This window comes from Empidonax traillii, unplaced genomic scaffold (genome assembly GCF_003031625.1).
Source record: "Empidonax traillii isolate 1590-97213 ecotype Southwest subspecies unplaced genomic scaffold, ASM303162v1 scaffold252:size1141739, whole genome shotgun sequence".
Lineage (NCBI taxonomy): Eukaryota > Metazoa > Chordata > Aves > Passeriformes > Tyrannidae > Empidonax > Empidonax traillii.
In genome coordinates, this window is record NW_020955445.1 from 574,057 (window position 1) to 592,642 (window position 18,586).

The 18,586-nt window shown below is 36.3% G+C and overlaps 1 protein-coding gene across 1 annotated transcript in view; it reads left to right on the top strand.

Moving 5' to 3' along the window:
* Positions 1-18,586, top strand: part of TRHDE (thyrotropin releasing hormone degrading enzyme) — a 201,032-nt gene that overhangs the window by 85,129 nt on the left and 97,317 nt on the right. Inside the window, exons 5-6 of the mRNA XM_027889092.1 lie at positions 5,489-5,602; positions 17,397-17,534. Of these exons, the coding sequence (XP_027744893.1) occupies positions 5,489-5,602; positions 17,397-17,534 (252 nt within the window). The remainder of the gene's footprint in view (positions 1-5,488; positions 5,603-17,396; positions 17,535-18,586) is intronic.

Sequence of the window (18,586 nt, forward strand, 5' to 3'; positions counted from 1 at the left end):
TATAGCAGATTCATCCTGAATTTCATGTTTGTGTCAAAAAAATCTTTTGGCTGAAGTCAATTTGGTAATCAGCTTCTTCTTCCGTCATATATACACATACTTCCATTTTCTTTTTCTTTTCTTCTTTTTACCCACTCTTTGTTCACTGCTGGCGGATAATCGAGTCTTTATGTGTGCAGAAGCTATTGTGTCAATAAAAAAACTTAAAATAATAAACCCATATTACTATTTATTTTATGTTTTCCCCATCTTTTTATCTCAAACTGAACCCATTACAAGTGTTTAGTAATACTGAGTTGAATGCAAATGTTATTGAAGAAATTTGCTACAGGGGCAGGCAACGCTTTCTTACACTCATAAGAGGCATAATCATAGCCTTCAGGTTAAAATGAATGAAATCCTACTGTGTAATCACCATGGCTTACATCTGTGACTTTACACAGTGTTCTTTAAATGCAGTGCAAATTCTTAACACTTTCTGCAAATAAGGAGTACCACGTAAAAGGGAACCATTGTAATGGAGTTCTGGCAGATGAACCTGGAAATAATAATATTTGGTTCATATTAATGTTTCACATTAAATCTGTCAGTGAATATGAAGTCCTTAAATACAACATGATTTTTTTTTTGAATGTTATTGCTGGTTTGATCTTGATATGATCATCTGATTTTGTTATAAGCTCTTGTGCATTACGATAGGGTAGCACACTGTTCAGCTAGAAAAATTACAGTGCCTTGGGAATCAGGTGAGGAAAACACACATTAGATCATCAAGTCCCAGCTCCTACTAGTATTAGATTCTTCCATATGGTGTGTTTGTAAAACCAGGTTCAGTACCCCTGATTACAGGGTTATGTGACTTCCTTAAAACCTTTTGATTAAATCTGATCGTCAATAACTTTTTCTAAATTCAGCTCTAAATCTTGGTTTTTGTGAAGTAATTTCATTACTTCCAGTTATTCTTTGCACTGCTTTGATAATTTCCTCTGCTTCCAGAGCAATTTGTACTTCAGATGTGGGCAATTATCACATCAGTAACATGCCAAACTTGTTTATTTGATTCTCATTGAAACTGAAGCCTTTTTACATTCTTCTGGGAATGTCAGAGGACCATGAAGTGGGTGAAAACTGTAACTGAATTTATTTTAGTGTAGAAATGTGGTCATAAAGTGCTTCTAAGTGACCTTAAAATAGCAGATGAGGAGGTTTGCTTGACGTCCATGTGGATATTACTTCAAGCACTGTTTGCTTAATTAAATGTAGCTTCCTCTATTCCTGTTGCTGCTGTTTCAGTATCTTGCAGATCAGCTCTTTGCTTAGCTGCTTCACTGGATAACTAGACAAGATAGAAAATATCTGGTCGAAAGAAACACTATTTCTACTTTTTAGATGCAGAATCGAGTCGCACAGAGTATAATTGTTCATCTGGAAATAAATTTTTGAGGGAGAAACCCTCAAAAAACATAAGCTGCAAAATACTGTCTAGCACCTCCGTCACAGTATTGTCTTTATTTAGTAATTATTCTGCTTTTATCTTACCCATACTCCCTCAAGGAAACTTTAGAGCATGAACTCTAAATAATACTATCTTAATTGAAAATGTCCTGAACTGAAACCTGGTTGGGTCCAGGATTTCTTGCCTCTGCTGTTTAGTTGTTAATTACTCACTGCATTTTTCATCGGCTTTTGCTGTGAAGCATCTCACTTACTAACCTGTGGTGATACATGAATATTCCTTCCCTTCACTCATTTTTACAGATTGGGTTTAACCAAAATCACTTCTGGTGCAGCCAGAAGTACAATTCACATCTCCAGTTTTACTTTTTTATTTATTGATTTTTATTTTTAATTTCAGGAAAGAGGAAATGGAACTCTAATAAGAAAACATTCTTTTTTTAAAAATTTTTTAAAATTTTTATTATTTTTAAGAATTATGTCATTGTCTGTTTTCCCTGACTTTAAACCCATGACTTTAAGACTTATGGAATGTATCTGAACATATAGTAAACTGATCTGTGTGAGACTCCTGTTACTTCAAGCAACACAGCAATTGCTTGGCTAATGTTGTTTCCAAGATTGAAAAAAACAGATGAATATTAAAAAATGAGATTATTGCTTTTAGATTTGCCTGTTTAAAATTGTAATTCCCAAACCTGTTATTAATGCTTGAATACAGTCTTCAGGACAGATAGAAGATGAGATGGCATTGCAAAAAGACAAATTCAGGTGAAAAGTGTGTAAGAAAGAATTTCATGTCCGATTTCTTCACAGTTGACTTTGTCATGCTTGACCAGGTATTTATTTTAGATGCATGTTTTAGGAGAGACACATTGCAGTTACGTAGGTAGTTTTGGTTTTGTCATTTTGTAGGTTGCTATTTTTTGATATTTCATCTTGAGTGTTCTTTTAGAACATTTAATTAATTTAAAAAATTAATAATTGAAAGAATGAGTGTTTTGGCATAAAACCTTCTCTTTCAAGCCCCAAAGTGCAAGAGAGATATTGGTCAAAACACACGTGTTTCTAGGAGCTTAATTTGATAGCTCAAAATAATTGCCATAATTTATTAAAATAATTCTAATTAAGGTAGTAATCAGTTTTATGGGCATATCACAGATCAGTTCCACCTACAGTCTTTGAAGGAGAAGTCATTTGAATTTATACACCATAATTTCTGTGATAGTTTTCCCACCTGAGAACAAAACTTGGTGTGACAAATTGAGTTAAAGAGGCATGAAAGTTGAAAGGAAATTTAAAACTTTTAAATCAACATTTTTTTAATAATCTGTAAAGGAAGCATGTAGGAAGGAGTGTCCTGTCAGTGTATCTGTAAAATAAGTGCCTTCTGCATATCAGGTTGAACACAATACTTGAGGTGGATAAGAAATTTATGTAATCAATAAATTTCGAAATAAAAATGAAGTAATGATCTTCACTCCAGGCAGATAGTGCTTATAGTCAAATACACATATAAATACTTAAAGAAATTAAATGCTTTACTTACAGTTTTCCTTTCAGACGTGTAGCACCTGGGAAGATAATAGCACCTTCCTGCTGGAAAATTTGGCTTTCTTACCTGCGGTCTCTGGTACTGCTTTGTCTCTGACATCCATAACTCTTTCTGATACTGTTCAAGACTAGTTAAGCAAATTCCCTACATTTCCATGTAGATATGCTGGTTTAATGACTGTAAAAGGTTTCTTCCTTTAGGTAGATAACTAAACAAATTGTTTTAATTGTATCAGTGATAAATAAACAAGAAAACTCACAAAGGAGTATAAGCGATTCTCCATTGTGATATCATAAACTAATCTTATTAATTCAAGTTACAGGAGTAGGTATTATGAACTTTACAACGTTTTTTTTTTTTTTAATCTCCCTCTGAATAGTCTTAGCACAAAATGACTATTACTTGTTTCATATTTGTTCAGGAGTTCTCTTGCAATTCAAGAAATAAACTCTATGCTATTGTGTTTATACCGTCATCGGAAATCATTTAATCAGCCTTTTCTGTCATATTCCTTGATGTATGAAAGTTATATTAATTTCAGCATTTCAAATTCTGAAAATGCATTAGCTACCTTAATAAATTTCCAGTATTTCTTTGTCTTTTCAGTTGAATGTTCTTAAGAACAGGATGTACCTTTGGCTGCCCTATGGCGAGTTAATTTACTGGTAGCTTTCAACTACGTTATGCTCACTGAGTGTGCATTAATTTTAGTTTCACTTAGCGTATGAATGTAACTTTTATCAACCTTATCTTTTCTCCCTAAATTCTTAAGTTGGTTGTTAGTGATGTTCATTGTCACATTTTGCTTCATTTTTTCATTCAAATCCTGAGCCTTGTGTGGCAATCTGGTAATCTTTCTGCTACTGTGTTCTTTGAAGCACTAGTGTTTACTTTGCTTTGGATCCTCACTGCAGTGCTGATCCTTCCTTGGCCCTATTCTCACTCCACAAAGACATGCACAGAAGCAAGACCTTTCATTCAGGTCCCAGACGAAGCCTTCAAACGAGGCAGATGTCATGAAAGCAAACTGCTTATTGGCCAACTCCACTTTCATTCATTCTTCACTCTCATTACAGTTCAGCAGCAGCTCTTCTGCTCTAACCTGAGTCTGCCTCTGGAATACTTAATTGCTGCTCCCTTTCTGTGTATTTTTAGAGCTTGCAAACACATGAAAGCTCAAAATTATTTCTGTTGATTATTAATTATTCTCATTCATATTAAGAGAAAACTGACATAATTTTACTGAAACAAAGTTTTGGTATTTGTTTGGCAGAAAAGGTGCTACAGAGAGTATGAAATATGTTTTCATAATAGCGTATATGTTTCTACTTCTACTACTGGTGTTACAGTGATTCAGGTTGCACAGGGCCATTACAATCATTTAAACAGGGTCATCCATCAGCAGAAGAATTTATGACATCTGATTTCCTTTAAATACTTGTCCTCATTTGTCTTCCAGTGATCGTCTCAGCTCTGTGTAAAATCCCTCTGACACCCGCATTTCCTGTACTGTGAGAGATTTGTCTGTTGATGGCTTACTAAGCAGAGTATCTAATGGATGTGTTCTTGCCTCACCCTCAGTTACAGCTCTTCTCCTCTTTTCAGATGATGATCTCTACATACTTTCATAGGAGTTTAATTATCCTTGAGATTTCTGTCCTTGCTTAATTAGATTGAAGTTAGTAGGCAAAACTGAGGGGTGACCTGGGAGAATGGGAAAGGCAGTTCAACCCTCAAGTAGGGTTCCTTTGCATATACATTGGTGGCTCATGCTGTTTCAGATACCTCTGCTTCTGCTTGGTATTAGAGAAGTATATATTAGCTCTGCTTGGTATACAGAGAATTACAATTTCTCTGTAAGTCCTCTATGAAGTTTTCTAGGCCTGTGTGGGTGTCTCAGATACCCTAGTATGTTCTCTAAGTGGCATCAACTACCTGCTTTTAGGCATCTGAGTCCTACTCACAGAAAGATGGCATTATTATATAAAACTGCTTTCCTTAGAAGACCTTCTGAGAGGAGCATCGCTAGTGTTGTAAATCTTAGTGGGCAGACGTTGTGGAGAAAGAAATGATAAAATTTAGGTCTGAGGTGGGGAATGTGTTCCCAGTTTTTCAGTTTTCATACTATACATAGTGAAGTTTCCAGGTAATGAATCAGATTATTCAGACCTTTTTCTGTCCGGTGCATAGTCCCTTAAACCTTAGTGAACATTTACTTCAGATAGCTAAAGTTGACACTGTGAATACTGTCCTCAATGCTTCTTTTCCCCACTTTTTCTTTTCTAATGTTTTACTTCCTTAACTTATGCATCCTGTAAGGGCTGAATTAATTAGTACATGAAAAAAACAGTTAATGAGTTTCAATGGGTGGTGTATACTACTGTTGTTATTAAAACTTGTGGAGAATGTTTTCTGTATAAATGAAATATATGCAAATATGGTTTCCTGAAGGATGTGCATTTGAACTTTTCTTTGCAGTGGTTTGGTGACCTTGTGACTCCAGTTTGGTGGGAGGATGTGTGGCTGAAAGAAGGTTTTGCTCACTATTTTGAATTTGTTGGGACAGACTACCTCTATCCAGGGTGGAACATGGTAAGTCAGTTCTATTTTGTTAATGTGGAAACTCCACAGAAAAGTTGCTCTGCTGCTATACTCCTGCTTTTGTTATAGAAAAGGACTGCTGAAAAATACCAAAGAATGCATGCAAGTATCAGATGTTGAATGAAACAAAATCACTAGGTGTAAAATAATTTGACAGCATTCCAAAAGTGTTTGATTTATTGCAAAGGAAGTAATGTCATGCCTATCATAACCTAGCATTAAAATAGCTACTGTGTCTCTGTTCAGAAATATTTTGGATTAAAGCAGTTATGATTTAACTTGGACCGTTTTTTAGAACATTGATATGGTTGAATTTTATCTACAAGATAAACTGGAAAGAAATGTTTTGCAAAACATTCTGTAAAATGGAACATATTTTTTCTCACAGTATTCTGTTCTCCTCTCCCTAAGTTTATTCTTTTTATCTTCCAGCTATTGTTTGGCTATCTAGCAGCATAAATTAAAATGGAGTATATGAGTTGAGAATCTAGCTTTCAGTATGATTTCTGGCTGTAAGTGGTTGAACATGCTTTGTCAATTGCTGTGCAAATACAGGAGCTCTGTGAGGGCAAACTGGGAATTCCGTGCTGAGACATTATTTTTAAGTCCTTCTATTGAATCACATTGTACCTAGTAAGGTCTATGCAAGTCTTATATGAATTTTTGTAGTCTAGCTATATTATATTTATAGGAAAAACAAGAGATACGAGACCTCAGTACAAGGAAATTTTCTGTGAACCATATTGAAGGTTGCTATAGAGATTTTGTTGTCCATTGGAGACATGTTTTTGTTTGGTAACCTTCTGTGTTTATGGGTATTTAATTATGTGGCAAAATATTTATTATAAATCCCAATTGTCTGATGGAGATTTGTTGGAGCTTGGATGTTTTGCTTAAACTCTTGCAAACTAACTTGTGAAATTTTCTTTTTCTTATTTCTGAATGATTTATTGAGTATTCTTATCCCATTAATTTTTTTATGCCGTGAAATGAAGATGCTATAACTGTGAGTTAAAGCTAATTTTTGAAAATAGTGGTATACAGGTACTCTTGCTTTATGTCTGCTTCTTGCGAAATTTGAATATTTTGTAGTATGTAATTTTTTCTTTCAGGTGTAAATTTTGGTCTATAATTGCATTATGAAAAGGAAAACAAATATTTATCTGTACTGACATCTGTCTTGCATACGTAGGCTTGTTGGGTTTACCTAGCTTTAACTATATTAAAACTAATTCGGTTCATCTTTATGAAAAACACAACCTGAATTACAATGTAATGATTCTAATTATGACTGCAATGAAATCTGGCAAGCCTTTATGATTCTAGCATAGTGGAGTGTCATAGATGACAACATTTATAGACTGAATTTTATCTTCAAATCATCAGTCGTTTGTTCTTCACATTATCAGTCTAACAAATTCAGAATAACTTTGCTTTTGAAAACATTTGGAATATAGTATATTTGCTTGAAATTTCTGTAGAATTAATATAATCTTCACTGTTATGCAAATTAAATGCCCATCAACATGAAATCTTGGCATCTTAGCAGAATACAGGCAAAGCGAATGGCTTGAACAAGGATGGCAGTTAAACTGGGAAATCAGAAATGTGCTGCATAAATTAGAATTAACTACAGAAATACTGCTGTGCCTGAAAAAATATTTATCTGTCAAGCTTTTCCTTAAATTAAAAAGAGGATGAACTGTTCATAAGGCTTTGAGTAGCTATGGCCTTTGATGGAAAAATGACCATATTGACATATTTAAGTAATTAGAAAATGCGAAGTTTCTCTTAATGAGTTCAACATTTAAACATGCTGCATTCTTTCGTGGACTAGAGAAAGAGTCAATACTGTCGTGTTTCAGCCTCTTTACAGAACTGTAGGAAGAGGAAGCAAAAGTTACAGTTACTAAAATTAGGCTTGCTGGTGTTTGTCATTGGTATGAAATGGGTTTGCTCTTTAGATCACACTGACTGACATTTGTAAACTTGAAAAAAATCAGCATGTAGAAAAAAAGAAAAACTGTTCCAAAGATTTATTGTTTTTTCAAAAATGAAGGATATGGTACAAGCTTCATGAATCAATTGCAAAAACAAGAACTACAAGGCTTATTTTCTGTAATGATGGCTAAACAGTGCAATATTCCAGCATTCTGGGTGGTGTTTTCCCAGCAGTATTTCACATCCGTGAAACAGAAATAAAAAAACCCAACATTATGGTATATGTTACCACAGCTCTTTGCATCAGGAAAAGAGTGATATTCCAAAATCCTCTTTATTTCTAAAGAATTGGGAAAGTTATTTAGTTAACATCTTTCTCTTGTAGTTCTGAAATGTTAACCTTGAAAGATTCCTTAAGAAGCCCATGGACTAAAATGTCAAATTCAGCTTCTTTTCAGGTTACAGAAGACTTTTTGTCACATTTTCTTTTGAATAAGTGTAGAACAGAAGACTGGTAGTCCATTGCAGAAAAAGGACTTACGTTTGGAAGAGCAACTTGGCCAGTATGGATACATCTGAAGACAATGGATCTATCCCCAGCTTCCTACCTAAGTTGTTCAGTGTTTATAGGCTACGGGCACATAAGCTTTCATCATTAAGGCTTGTGAGCTCCTAAAGTTTTGCTACTACTTGTCTGAAGATGCTTCTCTTTTAGCAGAGCTGAGTGTTTTTCAGTGTCCATCTTGTTTGGCATTCATAGTCTTGGTATGGCTGAAGCTGAGATTCTGGAGGAGAGTTACCCGTTAGGCATATTCACACAGTTATAACTTAAAGCAACAGCACCGAGTTCTGCACAAAGCAGAATGTGTTTCATCGCTTCATGTTCCATGGCATGAAACACGTTTCATGGCTTCTCCTTCTCTAGGTTCTTTAGCTTGCTTAAGTATTTCTTTTCATTCTGAGGTTCTTTCTTTTTATCAGTTTTTCTTCAGTAGTTTTATAGACTTTTTTTACAGCAGGAAAGACTAATGAGTAACAATGACTGAAGCTGCCATGGAGCTGTAACACTTTACTGAGCATTCTGGCAGGTCTAAAATTTCTTGTTTTGTCCAGAAGGCATTTACATACTTCATCAGGTTTGCATTACCTTAACGAGAAAGGAAATTCAGTCCTTATTAAACACTTGCTGTTATTATGCACTGGATCCTCCTATTAAAATTTTAGGTGAAGGACTAAATGAAGAGGCATTCTGATGGAGGTGTCTATTACCCATTGCAGGTAATGTCAGATACATCAGAACTCCTCCAAGGAAGTGAATTAAGTTTTGCAGGTTTTAAAAGAGAAAGATGAGTTTTCTGTGCTGAGAACCTTTGAGACCACTGGTCTTAATATCCTTTTTAAAATTTAAGTTACTTCAAATGAAAGCTGAAAATTCTCGTTTCCTTCCTTCAGCTGAAAAATAAGTCTCTGCATGTTACTTTTTACCAGATGAAGCTACGTTTGATTTTGCAGGAAATCTGGCTCTGCTATACAGTTATTAGACTTTTTCCATGGAAAGGATTTCACCATTCTTCCAATTTCAACCTCTTGCCTTGTCTGTCCCTCAAATTAGGAGTTTTTTTTGAAAAAATTCTTATTCTGAAATGTCTCAAATTCCTAGTCTTAGATCTCATTCTTAAAGTCTTGGAAGCTTAATCAATTGTTTCTGTGTTGTCAGGATAATTTTAGAAAGAAAGCTGTCTCTGCTAAGTGTTCCTCTGAGAGAAAAGAGAATTTCGCTTCATCAGATGTCCTCAGAGTAGTCGTGTCCATGTGAATTCCCTGGCTGTTGCTACTTCGTAACTTAGAAAGAGATGAGATTTCTGTATTAGAGTCTTAGCATGTAACTGTTTAGTTGTCTCTCCATGCCATCAAAAAGCAGCCACAGCTGGATGTGAGTTCTGGAGCTGTAAGAACTTATGACTGATTCAAGGTAATCTCATCTCTGTGGAAGGGGCCTCTGCTAGTTTTAGGACCAGAGAAAAGAAAAAATTGCAGCAGAAGACTACATTCTAGTAATTTCTACTTCATAGCTCTGTCTTACCTACCCTGCTCACCTTCCGTTCGGAGGCCTGTTTACAGTTATATATTCCATCTTCCTCTTGGCTTGCTTTTCTTGTTATCCTGAAATCTTTTGCATGTGGCTTTGTAAGGGAAGGAATTCAGCTGAGGCTTGCAGATACAGAAATTTATTGACTGATCTTTTGCCTTCTTATTTTCTGATAGAAGGAACCATCATGTTTGTCCTTGAATGTCTGTGGTATTGGGGTAGGTTTTGAGGACTGTGACAGCAGGAATTACTGGCATGTAATTTGCCCTTACATCCATCAAACAAGCATCAAATACTTTAGCAGTCAGTACCTAGCTTGGTGCTGAGAAAGCATTTCACAGACCCCAGCTGCCTTCTCCCTTTTCTTTATTATATAGAAGTTTGCTTTGCTGACAGCCTTACTGGCAGAGTCAAGGTGTGGTACATCAGCAATAACTTTGAATCCTATGTCTTCTTGATCCATTGATGCTCTGGGATAAGATCTCCCACTTTCTTGTCTGCTTACTACTTTTATAAGTAAGGATGGTCATATTTGTCAGAATTTTTCTTAGTATTAAATTAAAAACTTTGTGTCTATGTAGAAGGGCATCTTTCCTGTTTCTCAAAGGGGAAAAAGTTCTGGTTTTGAATCCTGTTTTCTTTTCATTATTAGGTTCCACAGTATGGACAATCCTGTCATTACTACAGGCAGTTGAAAATAATAATGAGGTTGCATATCAACATTTCTGTTTCAAATTAAGTAAAAAATTGATAAATGATCTTACTTGCCTTTCTCATTGACTTGGTTAAAATAATAAAAGTGAATTCAGCCATTAAACACATGTATATCTTTAATGTACTTTGACTCATGTTGCCTCCTAAAGTGTTTGCCTTAATCTGTAAAGGTTTCTAAGGCATTGTTTGACTCATAGAAAACCCAGAATATAATATAAGTTTTGAAGTAGACTTAAGACATGGGCCTTTTTGATTTATTTCATTATTGTTATGGCATTTCACACCTGAGCTGTAGCCTGCTGGATCATTCTAAACCCAACATAAATATCATGCTGGCTCAGCACTGAGGGATATTCAGCCTCTCATTTTTTAAAACTACTTTCACATCTCCCTTTTTGGTTAAAGGCTCCCCATGCTGGTGTAAAGTAAGCCTTTAATTAATACTACATGGCATGTTTTTCCTCCAGTAACTATGCAATGAAGTCATTCCTTGTATGATTTTCTATTTTAACTCAACTATGGGGTAAGCTTTCAATGTAAAATTAACTAGAATCTCATGTAATTGACTTTGGCAGGAAAAAAGAGATTGTAAAGGTAGGATGCAAGATCTTCTGTTTGCTAATTACTAGCCCCGTTTATGTACAACAGTTAAGAAATCCTTGTACTAAATTTTGCTTATAACTAAGAAAATAAATTTCCATCTCCATATGGTCTTACTGAACACAGGTAGGTTTCTTAATGCTCTAACAAGGTAGATTAATTTTGTGGAATTCTTAAATTTGAGCAGTTAACTCTTAACAGTTAGAGGTGAGACGTAAGTGAATCTCAACATTGAGAAGAAACATTTATTCAAGAGATTAAGTACGGGTTTGGAGAATGTCACTGTCTCTTCTTTCTTCATATCATTTTCTGCTCATCTTGAGACAGCAGTTTAAATGACATTATGATGAGAGCTTTAGGGTCATGTGAGTTCAAATCTTCTGAGTTCAGGGTTTAGATGGTTTAGTTTCAGAAAAAAACTTCAGTCACCTGGCTGAACTTCACATAATTTTGAATTAGTAACCCCTTGTCTTCAGTAAAATGAGATAAAAACTTTATAGCAACTTTTGCCTCAAGGCAAGGATGGACTCCAGGGTTGCTCTTCTGAAACAAGAATGTGCACTTTATCAGGAAGCATAGTTGTTGATATGGGAAGTTCAATGACACAGTTTAGATGTATATTTGAGGGCATTCTTAACTGAAAGACTCTGTTTCTCAAATTTTCAGGAGTTCTGAATGTGCTACCGCTGTTTATTTTAAAATTGTGGCAGTATACAGTAACTTGGAGCACAAACTGATAATTGATAAGTAATTTTTGGAGTGCCTGTGATTTCTTCAGGACTTAGCTCAGTGAACCTCATCACTTTCAGTTTGCAGCAGAGTTTAGGTGTGCAATACCTCATTGTTGGAGACCTCTGGCAGTTGTTGCTGAAAGTTGACTCAGTATGCCAACCACATTATGAAGCCACTTTTCATTTAAGTATTATTTACTATTTCTTGAATTGAGATGATTTTCCTCTGCAAATTTCTTCTGTGGAGTTTGAATTAGAGGATAAGCTTCATACTTTGTAATGCATCTGGTGTACAACCAAATCAAAGCTATATCTGATAAACAAAGTAGAGAGAGGAAACAGAAGTTGAAGTAGCTGGTGAAATTACTTTAAAACTCCAAATCGACTTACCCTTCTGCTTGGCAAGGTAAGCAGGTGGTCATGAGTATCTGGTTCAGCACTTCATTGAAAAGACACATCCAGTTCTCTTTGCTGATACTCAAAACTATTGGTCTTCCTTAACTATGACCTCCTAGAACATCTACCTTGTTGTATAACAACAAAAATTGTCAGTCAGTGTGAAAACTTTTCAAGTACAGGGACAGAAATTTTGCAAGGTCTTTGACTGAAAATGCAGAAACGAGGGTTATGAAGGTAGACGTGGAACTCTGACATGTTCACAGCTGATAAATATAGAATCTGTTTCAGGCCTCCTTCAACAGACTATACACGTAATTGAAGCACGCATGCGGAGATGTAAATTTAAAAAAATGCAGTCTGTAAGCTGCTCAAGGTATTTACAAAAAATTACTGTTGGGAAGAGAGAAAGAAACATTGCTTTCCTTTGGAAGTACTCAGGAGACTGTGTTATGACAACTTAAGGCTTATAAGCATGTAGACAGAAAGAACTTGCTTTTGGCCCTCGGTAGATCTTATCTGTCCTTAATGTATTTTACTGAACCCTAGGTTAACTCATAGATGATATTCCTCTGGTTTGTTCAGCTTCATCCTGAAATATATTTTCTTAGAACTCAACTGCTGGTAGTGTATATGTTTGTGTTCTTTGATAGCTTGCAAAATTTGCCTCTATTTCTTTTTCCCTAGGGGACACTTTCACTATAAACCCAAGTTTTGTGTCTTGCAAATGCTTGTTTTCTCAGGCATGAAAGATCACTTATCTCCTTTGTATTCTTGGTGGCTAGTAAAGCTCTAAATTTTGAAGAAGATATTTTCAGAAAATTTGTCAGGAAAATCATTTGCAGATTTGCACACCAATGTTAGGCTTTATTCATATAGATTTCTCAGTCCATAATGTGTTCAAATGGCTGTCCCAGAACAAAGGCAATGCTTTTAATATTGAGGCCTTTGATCTCTTCTGCATGCTAATTATCAGTTTTGGCTTTCATTGTGCTGTTCCTTTTATTTCACTGGTGGATGTTTTCCTTTTTTTTTTTTTTTTTTTTCATTTTAGTTCTTTGCCCTGGTATTTCATATTAATTTTTAGAAATGACTTTTATGTGACTTAACTATTACATTATTGTCATGCTAACTTGTACTCTTACATTATACCTCAATATGATATTGTAAAATCACCAGCAGTAACTCCTCCTCATTACATCATTTTTATCCTATTATGCACAATAAGATTTTAATATCTCTTGAAGGTACAGTCTTTTCTGCCAAAAACATTATTTCACAATTGCTTTCTCTCCGTCTAGAGGTAGACTAGTTGAATGGTGGGCACCTTACTAGAGATGAATACACAAAGAGTGACCACTACCTTTCCATAAACCTTTCTCCCTAGAGCAAGGTGAATTGAAATGTTGGCTAAGGAGGAGAGAGCACAGAGAAAGGATAGACCTTTCAGGAAAACCCTGTACGAAGCAGAGGAGGTCTTATTGAAAGAAGTAATTTCTATGAAGTGACAAATACTTGAATCTAGTGACCACAGATGTTTGAAAAATAGTCAGAAAATGTAAATATTTGAAAGACATGTTTGTCTGATAACAACACTTCAGTGTCTGCACCTGGAAGCATTCTAAAGAGAAAGAAGGAAAGCAACCAGAAATAATTGTCCTATCTTTTCTTCTCAACACAGGTCTGTTGGCCCAGACATTGACAATGCACAGTTCAAGGAAACCTCTGAGGAGAGGAGATGAAGAGTTGGGACTCAGTGTGCAGGAGGAAGATAGGGAGCAGGGGTGTTTCCTCTTTACCTTTAAAGAAAGGCTCAAATCTGTGTTGAAGCAGCTCTGTCCTTATTTCTAACTTGGCTTCTGTGCTGCAATACCAACTCCTGCTCAGAGCCCTTGGCTCTCTGTTAGCATTGCACAACGTTGCACTTACATGTGCCTAGCAACACTTTCTAAGCCTGGCTGCAAGACTCACCTGAAGCCTCTTTTCCTTATGGGTGGATCACAGTCTTTGTCTTTTCTCTTGCAGTTGAACTCTCTCAGAGGACGGTTATCTTGAACAACATTTTGTCATTATTTCATGTGTTGCTGCAGACCTGTCACCTATCATCTTGACATCTTACTGGTCTCATTAAACACATTCCAAGATTGATTTCCTTTACAGTCTCTATGTTAGGTGTTTCTTTACTCCTGTAGGTATTAGTTAAAAGAGATCAATTCCACTGTACTGCATAGGGTAAGATAACTGGGGAATTGAAAGACCCTCTTCCATCAGTATAAGCAGTTTGGTTACATGTGTTGGCCTTTTCCCCTTAATGTAAAGCCAGGACTTCAACAGCTGAGGTAGTGTTTCTTCTACATAATTAAGGCAGTTTTAGTTTCTTTCTACATTTTTGCTTCCTGTTGCCTCTTCAAGCTGCAGGCCCCTTGTTAACCAGCAAACCATCTCTGCCTCCCTGAAGTATATTTGAGTCTCATTTTCAAATCTGTTCTCAGAGGCTTTGTACTGAAGGGAAAAGGTGGGAATATTTTAGAAATCTTTTTAGTTCAATAAATTTAACTTTAAAGGTCAAAAGCCTTCTTAATTCTCACTAAACTGTAGAGTTACATTTTTGGAGGCACACTAACGATTTCATTTACATCCCAGTGTGATGGTCTGCCATAAATTTCAGGAAAGACTTTTTAACTGTTGTAAATTGAATGAACAATCACAAGTCTAAAATGCTTGTTTTTAGTCCTGCAGGACATAACCAAAGAAACAAACAGAAAATGAAAGTGTAGCCCGTCCTTGTTGTATGTTTTGTATTTTTCTTCTTATATCTTCACTTTATGTTTCTCATGTGCTGATTTTCTTGATTCCAGGCTCTGTATTTAAGGTATTAATTTGTGATTGTCCAGGGAGTTTTTAATGAGTTAATTCCAAACGGAAACAATCCATTCACACAACTGTTTGTCAGTTGTGATGTCCAAACTTGAATTTGGAGACAGGTCCATACCTCTGCGTGCTTGCACCTGTGTGGGTCACATACACGTATGCAGGTGTGCGGTGTGCCCTGGTAGCCAGGAGGGCCAAAACATTGCCAGCTGGTTGAGGGTAGGGATTGTCCCACTCTACTCTGTACTGGGCCGACCTCACCTTGAATATTGTGTGCAGTTTTGGGCACAACAATATAAGGAAGACATTAAACTCTTAGAGAGTGTCCAAAGGAGGTCAGGGAAGATGGTGAAGGATCTGGAGGGGAGTCCGTGTGAGGAGTGGCTGAGGTCACTTGGTGTGTTCAACCTGCATGAGACTGAGGGGAGACCTCACAGCTGTCTAAAAGCTCCTTGTGAGGGGAAAAGGAGGGGCAGGCACTGATGTCTTCTCTGTAGTGACCAGTGACAGGACCTGAAGGAATGGCCTGAAGTTGTGTCAGGGGAGGCTTAGTTTGGGTATTAGAAAGAGGTTCTTCACCCTTTTGGTTGAGCACTGTAACAGGCTCCCAAGGGCAATGATGGCAGCACCAAGGCTGACAGAGTTCAAGAAGGATTTGGATTGTATTCTCAGGCACATGATGTGACTAGTGGGGATGATGCTGTGCAGGGCTAAGAGTTGTACTCAATGATCCTTGTGGGTCCCTTCCAACTCAGCGCATTCTGTGATATCATACATCTGATGAAACTGGGGCTTTGTTACTGACTAATGGAGAAACCAAAATAACTACAATCCTTTGCAACTCAGCAGTTTTCTCCTGAGTAGGACTGTCATAATAATTGTTTCCTACATTTTTTTTTTGCCATTAAAAAAGGTCTATGTATGCCTGAGAAAATTTGGAAATTAACAATAATATGAACAAGACATTGCCTTCCCCTTCATGAACCTTCCCTCATGCAGCCAGCTGAGAACACTAAGAGTGTGTTAGGTAATTGGCTTTCCTGCATCCTGTGTTTTTAATTACCTGAATATACAGTCAGCTCAAGGTACATTTCTTGTGCTCTAATGTACATTTCTTGTGCTCTAATGAATTTTAACATAAAAGTTTATTTCCAGATGGATCGGCAGTGGAAGAGCTTTTTGACTGTCTTACAAAATAATTTCAATTAACACATTGATATCAAAACCTTACCACACAAGAAATTAAACATAGAATGTATTATGTAATTGTGTGGTTATTTTATCTGAGGACGTCAAGGTGACTTTTGAAAAAAATGCAGCATTCCTTAGAGTTTCTTTATATGATGGCAGTAGGTTGATGTTAATTCAGGAACTGTTAAAATTTAGATAAAGTTTGAGATGCGTCATTTCAAGGTGAAAATAAATCTTATTTAAACCTTCCGTAGTATTTAATTAACTCTTTGCATTTATTTGTGACTTGAAAAAGAAAGTAAATGAAGCTCTTCTTGACACAGTGTTTTGGATTACAGACATCTACATGAATGTACTATGAGGAGTTTTTAAGCTGTGTCCTTTCTCAACTGAAAAAGCCCCATCTACTTGTGCTGTAAAAATGAGTGCAGCAGAGTTCATAGAGTATACAGGAATGTTTCATTAATGCTGCTGCCAGAGTAAATAGGTGCAGTTTTGACATACAATCTGCAATCTGTATTTATAGAAGGTATAGTAACAAATTTGTATGTTGGATATTTTTTGGGTTTGCACCTGCCTCTGATGTGACTTTGAGTATGTCATTTAACTTGTACATGCAGCTGTTTTTCCACTTGTAAAGAGAGTTAATAATGGTTTCCTTCAAGTGGAAGTTAAAAAGTTTGTATAGGGCTCAAGTTCTTGAGGAGAAAGGATTTCTATAGCAGAATTATGAAAGACAATGCAGGCATCTGCTGTGACACTGCTGTGAGCTCTGTTCATTGTCCTGTCCCATGTCAACCTACCACTTGAACTTGGCACTAAGAGCCAAGTAACTTAAACTTGGCTAAATAAAGCAGTAGTAATTGTATTTACCTACCTCTGTCAAAAATTTTCATACCTACATATGCAATGAGCTCAATACCTTGTAGCATCTGTTTTTGTGATTAAAGACTCTGCCATTTTGCCTCTCTCCTCACCCTTTTTAACTGTGAATGAAAAGTCATAATCAGCATTGCAGTCTGCACCTCCAGGTACATTTTGATTCATTTAATTTCAGTCAAGTTTCATTGCAGCAAAATATCTGGTCTGAACCTACTCCATGTACTTATTCTAATTGTAGAAGGTCATGGTGGTTTTACGCTCAAACCAAAAGGTCTGATTTTAGTCAACTGTCTCTGATAACTGTGCTTCATTTTGGTATTGCTGTAAATGTGTATTTGTCTGTGATACTACTGCATATGCTGTATTTCAGGAAAAGCAGAGATTTCTGACAGACGTCCTACATGAAGTGATGTTGCTGGATGGGTTGGCCAGTTCACATCCAGTATCCCAGGAGGTGCAGCAAGCCACAGACATTGACAGGGTGTTTGACTGGATTGCCTATAAAAAGGTGAGACTAATTAAACTTATCTATCTCTTTGTAATATAGATATGTCAGTAGCTGTCAAAAGATCATGTTCCATCTGTAAAACAAATACTGTGGTAAAACTACATACACTGCAGTGGCTACTACTTGGAAAACCAATTTATGTGGAATATGTTTGGAATATATTGTAGTGATTTTAGCCATTCAACATATCAAGTATTATTAAATGGTATAAATAAACTTGAGAAGCTCTCAGAATCCAGCAAGAAGATTTAGGGCTTCTTATTACTATTTATTTTGTGACACTGTCTGAATTGTGCTGGATTCTTTAAAAAGCATAAGGATGTGTAGTCTTTAACCTATTGAAACTCTCTAGAAAGCTTGTCAAGGGCTAAAGTTGAAATTTTTTTATGTTTTTTTCTATGCACGAGAATTCTTCTGTCATATAGTGAAAACTCATTGCTGAACAGTGAGAATGGAGAAACTACCCTCTGGGTTGGCAAAGGAATATGTGTTATTGTCAGGCAATTTCCAATTGTATTTCAGTGAATAGAAAGTCTTTTGGCCAGTTTTTGGACTGAACAGTTTCTGTGCAGGAGTGAGAGGGCTGCACACTTTCCCCTCCTCCATCACATGACTGGGCTTGCTGTTTTCCTGTGGCCTGAAAGCTGGTGGTTTCCATTATACTATATGCTTATTTTCTGCTACTGCCTGCAGCCTTCCCATATGGAGCTCTCCAATGACAAGAGTCATTTGACATCACCTTTGCGTCTAATAATCTTTTCTTTTGCATCATTAGCTGCCTAACAACAGACTGTAGCAAGACAGCAGCAGCATAGCACTGACATGGTGACTGAACCTCCAGTTTATCCAGTGCTCACTCTGGGCTAAAAAAGAGGTATATCCTCTCTTATAGTCATCAGTTATTCCTAGACAGCAATAACTTCACCTTGATCCTCTGGAAAAGGATCTTACGCCTTTTAGAATGGGCAAGTGTGTGTGTGTGTGTGTGTGTACATGACCATGTAATAGGTCTACAATGTAATATACAAACCAAAAATATTTAGGGAAAGATT